This window comes from Bison bison, unplaced genomic scaffold, assembly GCF_000754665.1.
Source record: "Bison bison bison isolate TAMUID 2011002044 unplaced genomic scaffold, Bison_UMD1.0 scf7180017864034, whole genome shotgun sequence".
NCBI lineage: Eukaryota > Metazoa > Chordata > Mammalia > Artiodactyla > Bovidae > Bison > Bison bison.
The window spans coordinates 4,785,328-4,792,412 of NW_011494606.1; the positions used below are offsets into that span (position 1 = coordinate 4,785,328).

A 7,085-nucleotide genomic window follows, 5' to 3' on the forward strand; every position below is an offset into this window, starting at 1 on the left:
AGTGAAGTCGCTCAGTCATGTCTGACTCTTAGCGACCCCATGGACTGCAGCCCACCAGGCCCCTCCGTCCATGGGATTTTTCCAGGCAAGAGTACTGGAGTGGGTTGCCATTGCCTTCTCCGCCCAAACAAGACAAAACCAAAGAAATTCACGTTAAGATATGGTCAAGACTTCCTAAAAACTAAAGACAGAAAAATCTTGGAAGCAGGAGAAAAAAAGCAACACCTTACCTACAGCAGAAAAAAAAGGGACAGTAGATTTCTCATCAGAAACCATGAAAGAGAAAGGAAGTGGCAAAAGGTTTTTTTAAATACTGTAAGAAAACCACTGTCAACCCAGAATCCTAAAGCTAGTGAAAATATCCTTTAGGAAATAAAGAAGAAATCAAGACAGTCTAAGATGAAGAAAAATGAAGATAATTTGTCACTAGTACTCTGACCCTCAGTTCAGTTCAGTCGCTCAGTCCTGGCCAATTCTTTGTGACCCCATGGACTGCAGCACACCAGGCCACCCTGTCCATCACCAACCCCGGAGCTTGCTCAAACTCATGTCTGTCGAGTCAGTGATGCCATCCAACCATCTCATACTCTGTTGTCCCCTTCTCCTTCTGCCTACTATCTTTCCAAACATCAGGGTCTTTTCAAATGAGTCAGTTCTTCGCATCATCTGGCCAAAGTATTGGAGTTTCAGCTTCAACATCAGTCCTTCCAATGAACATTCAGGAGTGCTTTCCTTTTGGATGGACTGGTTGGATCTCCTTGCAGTTCAAGGGACTCTTAAGAGTCTTCTCCAACATCACAGTTCAAAAGTGTCAACTCTTGGGTGCTCAGCTTTCTTATAGTCCAACTCTCACATCCACACATGACTACTGGAAAAGCCACAGCTTTGACTAGTCGGACTTTTGTCAGCAAAGTAATGTCTCTGTGTTTTAATATGTTGTCTAGGTTGGTCATAACTTTTCTTCCAAGGAGTAAGCATCTTTTAATTTCATGGGTGCAGTAACCATCTGCAGTGATTTTGGAACACACAAAAAATAAAGTATGTCACTGTTTCCACTGTTTACCCATCTATTTGCCATGAAGTGATGGGACCAGATACCATGATCTTAGTTTTCTGAATGTTGAGCTTTAAGCCAACTTTTTCACTCTCCTCTTTCACTTTCATCAAGAGGCTCTTTAGTTCTTCTTTACTTTCTGCCATAAGGGTGGTGTCATCTGTACATCTGAAGTTATTGATACTTCTCCTGGCAATCTTGATTCCAGCTTGTGCTTCATCCAGCCCAGTGTTTCTCATGATGTACTCTGCATATAAGTTAAATAAGCAGGGTGACAATATACAGCCTTGACATACTCCTTTCCCTATTTGGAACCAGTCTGTTTTTCCATGTCCAGTTCTAACTGTTGCTTCCTGGCCTGCATACAGATTTCTCAAGAGGCAGGTCAGGTGGTCTGGCATTCCTTTCTCTATAAGAATCTTCCAGAGTTTGTTGTGGTCCACACAAAGGCTTTGACATAGTCAATAAGGCAAAAATAGATGTTTTTCTGGAACTCTCTTGCTTTTTCGTTGATCCAACAGATGTTGGCAATTTGATCTCTGGTTCCTCTGCCTTACTAAATCCAGCTTGATCTGGAAGTTCATGGTTCATGTACTGTTGAAGCCTGGCTTCAACAATCTGGGTTGTGAAGATCTTTTTTGTATAGTCTTCTGTGTATTCTTGCCACCTCTTCTTAATATCTTCTGCTTCTGTTAGGTCCATACCATTTGTGTCCTTTATTGTGCCCATCTTTGCATGAAATGTTCCCTTAGTAACTCTAATTTTCTTGAAGATATCTTTAGACTTTCCCATTCTATTGTTTTCCTCTATTTCTTTACAATGCTTGCTCAGGAAGGCTTTCTTATCTCTCCTTGCTATTCTTTGGAACTCTGCATTCAAATGGGTGTATCTTTCCTCTGTCCATAGTTCATCAGGCACTCTGTCTATCAGATCTAATCCCTTGAATCTATTTATCACTGCCACTGTATAATCATAAGGGATCTGATTTAGGTCATACCTGAATGATCTAGTGGTTTTCCCAACTTTCTTCAATTTAGGTCTGAATTTGGCAATAAGGAGTTCATGATCTGAGCCACAGTCAGCTCCCAGTCTTGTTTTTGCTGACTGTATAGGACTTTGCCATCTTTAGCTGCAAAGAATATAATCGATCTGATTTTGGTGTTGACCATCTGGTGATGTCCATGTATGCTGTTGGACGAGGGTGTTTGCTATCACCAGTGTGTTCTCTTGGGAAAACTCTACTAGCCTTTGCCCTGCTTCACTCTGTACTCCAAGGCCAAATTTGCCTGTTACTCCAGGTGTTTCTTGACTTCCTACTTTTGCATTCCAGTCCCCTATAACTGATAAAAGATTAGTATCCAGGATACCTACATAATACTATATAACCAAGAAAAACAACCCATTTTTTAAAAATGTTGAAGTTTTAAGTCAGTTTACAAAAGAAGATACTCAAATGAGCAATACACATATCAAAAAAAACCCCCACAAACTCTTTAACTTTATTGGTCGTCAGGGAAATAGAAATTAAATCCACAAAGATATACCACAACAATCTTCAGGGTGGCAAAGCAATAAACAAAGAAAAGAAAATATCAAGTGTTGACAAAGATATATATCATCTGGAATTTTCATATACTGCTAGTAAGAAAATAAATCAGTATAAACACCTTGCAAAGCCATTTGGTGTTATCTGCTAAATCTGAGCATATGTTTACCCCATGCCTCAGCAATTCTTTTTAATATGTATCCAAGAGCAGGGTATATATATATATTTACATTAAAAGACATATGCAAGAATGTTCATAGTGGTATTACCCCTAACAGCTCTATGGTATAAACCACTGAAATTCCCATCAACAGTAGAATGGATACAAAATTGGGGTATGTTCATACATATTTATCCCTGATGCCTCTCTTTTCCTCACTCCTATCTGTAAGCCATTCTTCATTTCTTTCTTTCAGTCATTCCTCATGGCTCTACCTCTAAAATAAAATATAACGTGAATTTGTTTACTTCTCTTCATATCCACTGATACCATCCTCCTTAAATTCACCATCATTTCTCACCTGGTTTACCAAAACAGTCTTTAACTAGTCTTCTTGGTTCCACTCATGTTCCTGTATAACTCATTATCTGTAAAGCAGTCACCATGGTCTTATTAAAATATAAATCAGATCACCTCATCCTCCTCTTAAACTTTTCAGTGATTTCTCACTGTAATTAGGATTAAATCCAATTCCTCATCATGATTTGAAAGGATGCCTTGCTGGTTCTGCTACAGTGTAAGGCTTTTAAAAAGAAAGATCCTAAGATATAAATGGCTTAAACAAATTAAGAGTTTATTTCTCTTTCACACAAAGGTTGAAAGGAAAAGAGTCCTGGTTAGGCAGGGTATCTTGTCCAGACTCAACCTGGAGTTCCATTTTTGACTTCAAAGTGCTTGCCCATCATATATATCTTCATCCCAGCTAGTCAGAGATAGAAAAATGAAAAGAATAAGCCATGCCCAGAAGTTTCCCTTTCCCCTTCTGCTTACATTCTCATTGTCCAGAACCTGGAAGGAAGTTCCCAAGTTCAGCTAGCTGAAAGGAAGACTAGAATGTCTTTGGTCAAGCTGACATGTGCCCACCCATGACTCAATTACTGTGGAAGTAGGGAAGAATTAACCTTGAAGACAACTCGTGGTCTCTGTTCTACCCTACATCATTCCAGTCTTCTCTACCTCTCCAACATTATCTCTTCCTTCTCTTGGCCTTCCAGCCCCATTAGCATTCTTGCTTGCTGCTGCTGCTGCTAAGTCGTGTCCGACTCTGTGTGACCCCATAGACAGCAGCCCACCAGGCTTCCTCGTCCCTGGGGTTCTTCAGGCAAGAACACTGGAGTGGGTTGCCATTTTCTTCTTAAGCATTCTTGCTTACTCCCTCCTTAATCCCCTGGGCCATTACGCCAATGCTGTCCTACATCTGAAATACTCTTCTCTAGATCTTTACATGACTGGGTCCTTCTCATCATTTGGATCTCAGCATCTTCCAAGATACATTCCCTGACCCTTCCCTCCCAAGCAAAGTAATCACTTCCTTTTATCATTCTCAGTCTATGTTATTTTATTTCTAGCACTTGTCCTTAGCTTAAATTCTCATTTACTTACCTGATTATTATCTATATCCTCTACTAGAATGTAAGCACCACAAGAATACATATGATTGACTTATTTTCTCTGTCAGATCTCCAACTACCTTGGATAAAGCAAGCATTCAACAAATACTTGTTGAGCAGATGAATTTATTAGCCAAAACCCCTCATTTTATAACTGACAAAGCTGAGGCCCTGAGAAAGTAAATGACTTGCCTGAGGTTCTACAACCACTTAGTAGATACCTAGGTGGGTGCTTTTCTCCTATTTTAGCCAGCCTCCTCTTTGAAGTCTTCTATTGTTTCACCTCTAAGCAATCATTCTGCATACTCATAGTACTAGATTTTAACATCCATTTGGTTTTTAGTTTGTAATGCTATGTATTGTTATTTATTTTTTATATCTCTGTCTTATTTTCCCAACCAAGCTGCAAATCCCTTAAAAATATCAACTTTCTCACACATAGAAAACACAGGCCCTAAGTAGGTATTTCACAAAAAGACTAAAGTTGCTTTATTCAGTAAACTGCAACTCAGAACCATTACAAGTTTAAGTCTGTCCTATTACTGAAGATAAAAGTTGGATACTAGAAGAGTAGCTTTTGGTAATTTCTGTCTATCCCCAACTAAGAAGACTGTCTTACCGGTAGCCAAAATCTTACGTCCTTCATCAAAATGATGCAGAGGAGCTGCTCTGGGTACAATAGGTGGATTCTGAAAGGTAATTCTTGCTGTTGGTGGAATCAATCCTCGTTCTATCATACTTAAAACCCCTAAAAAGGAAGGTTAGAAGAATATGAGTTTAACTTCAAGCACTTCCACAAAGTCTGAACTCTATAAATTTCACAAATGTAACTTTCTATATTCATTAGTTTATTTGTGAGAGTACATTTAGTGCCTTAATCCTTTGCATGAAAAAATAGCCATAGTATGTGTCCTATCTATTTTTCTAACAAGCGCAGGAAAAAAGATGGCATTTCTAATAGTGGCATTTTGAAATAAACTTGTACTATGGTAATTTCAAGATAGAAATATACTTCCAATGCAAACAAAAACTTCTTTATACATCATGGCATTTTCAATTATTACTAATATTGGTATTCTTTTTAAAATTCAGAGAAATCAGGTACACAGTCCATAACTAGGGAGATCTTTGGTTCTGAAAGAAAGAACATCTGTGTGCTTAAAATCGTATTTCTGTTGTTATAATGAGTTACATTTTATTTTTTAAAAAAAGAGTTCCTTTTAGACATTTCTCATATTACCAGAAGATGTGAATGCCCAAATAGATTGTTTTAGTGTAACTGGGCAACATGGTTAGTATTACTGCAACTAATTTACAATTCCTAGATCTCATACTGTGTCCATATGACCAGTGCCAAGGCTTTTCAAGGACAGGAGACATCATTTTTAAAAACTTCAATGAGTAAATGAATATCTGAGCAAAGCCTGCTGTCAGGGGCAAAACTCACATTCAGGGGCAACTACCATTGGTGGTGCTAGTGGTAAAGTGGTCCCATACAAGGAACCAAAGAGACTTAGGCTTGATCCCTGAGTCGGGAAGATCCCCCGGCGGAGGGCATGGCAGCCCACTCCAGTATTCTTGCCTGGAGAATCCCATGGACTTCCAGAAGGGCCTGGCAGGCTATAGTCCAGTCTACAAAGAGTTGAACACGACTGAAGAGACTTTGTATGCATGCATCATATTGAAGCCAGAAAGTCAGGGAGTACTTGACATAGATGTGTGATAGGGCTTCAGCTTCTTGCTGCTGTCAGGTAATAGGAAGAAAAATAAAGAACTCTGGGTCTCAATGAAATCTAAGTTAAAAAACTGTGTTCTAAACTGGACTAGGCTGAAGAAGTTGGCACACATCCTAAGAGGGATAAATACTGTTTTCATTTGCCTTATCACCTCTGCTGCTACTGCTGCTAAGTCGCTTCAGTCGTGTCCGACTCTGTGCGACCCCATAGACGGCAGCCCACCAGGCTTCCTCGTCCCTGGGGTTCTTCAGGCAAGAACACTGGAGTGGGTTGCCATTTTCTTCTTAAGCATTCTTGCTTACTCCCTCCTTAATCCCCTGGGCCATTACGCCAATGCTGTCCTACATCTGAAATACTCTTCTCTAGATCTTTACATGACTGGGTCCTTCTCATCATTTGGATCTCAGCATCTTCCAAGATACATTCCCTGACCCTTCCCTCCCAAGCAAAGTAATCACTTCCTTTTATCATTCTCAGTCTATGTTATTTTATTTCTAGCACTTGTCCTTAGCTTAAATTCTCATTTACTTACCTGATTATTATCTATATCCTCTACTAGAATGTAAGCACCACAAGAATACATATGATTGACTTATTTTCTCTGTCAGATCTCCAACTACCTTGGATAAAGCAAGCATTCAACAAATACTTGTTGAGCAGATGAATTTATTAGCCAAAACCCCTCATTTTATAACTGACAAAGCTGAGGCCCTGAGAAAGTAAATGACTTGCCTGAGGTTCTACAACCACTTAGTAGATACCTAGGTGGGTGCTTTTCTCCTATTTTAGCCAGCCTCCTCTTTGAAGTCTTCTATTGTTTCACCTCTAAGCAATCATTCTGCATACTCATAGTACTAGATTTTAACATCCATTTGGTTTTTAGTTTGTAATGCTATGTATTGTTATTTATTTTTTATATCTCTGTCTTATTTTCCCAACCAAGCTGCAAATCCCTTAAAAATATCAACTTTCTCACACATAGAAAACACAGGCCCTTATACTAGTATATACAGTATATATACAGTACTAGTATATACTAGTAGTATATACAGTCTTATACTACTGTAAGTTTGTACAGATCATATTCCTAAGATGTGTCTTTGTTTAAGAAAGTCTTGATTACATAAATCATATTTAG

General features: G+C 38.9%; 1 protein-coding gene across 1 annotated transcript in view; it reads right to left on the bottom strand.

Annotated features, from left to right (window-relative positions):
• IQCH (IQ motif containing H) overlaps nt 1-7,085 on the bottom strand; it is a 230,139-nt gene that overhangs the window by 141,651 nt on the left and 81,403 nt on the right. The window contains exon 7 of the mRNA XM_010834520.1: nt 4,831-4,959. Coding sequence (XP_010832822.1) covers nt 4,831-4,959 — 129 coding nt within the window. The remainder of the gene's footprint in view (nt 1-4,830; nt 4,960-7,085) is intronic.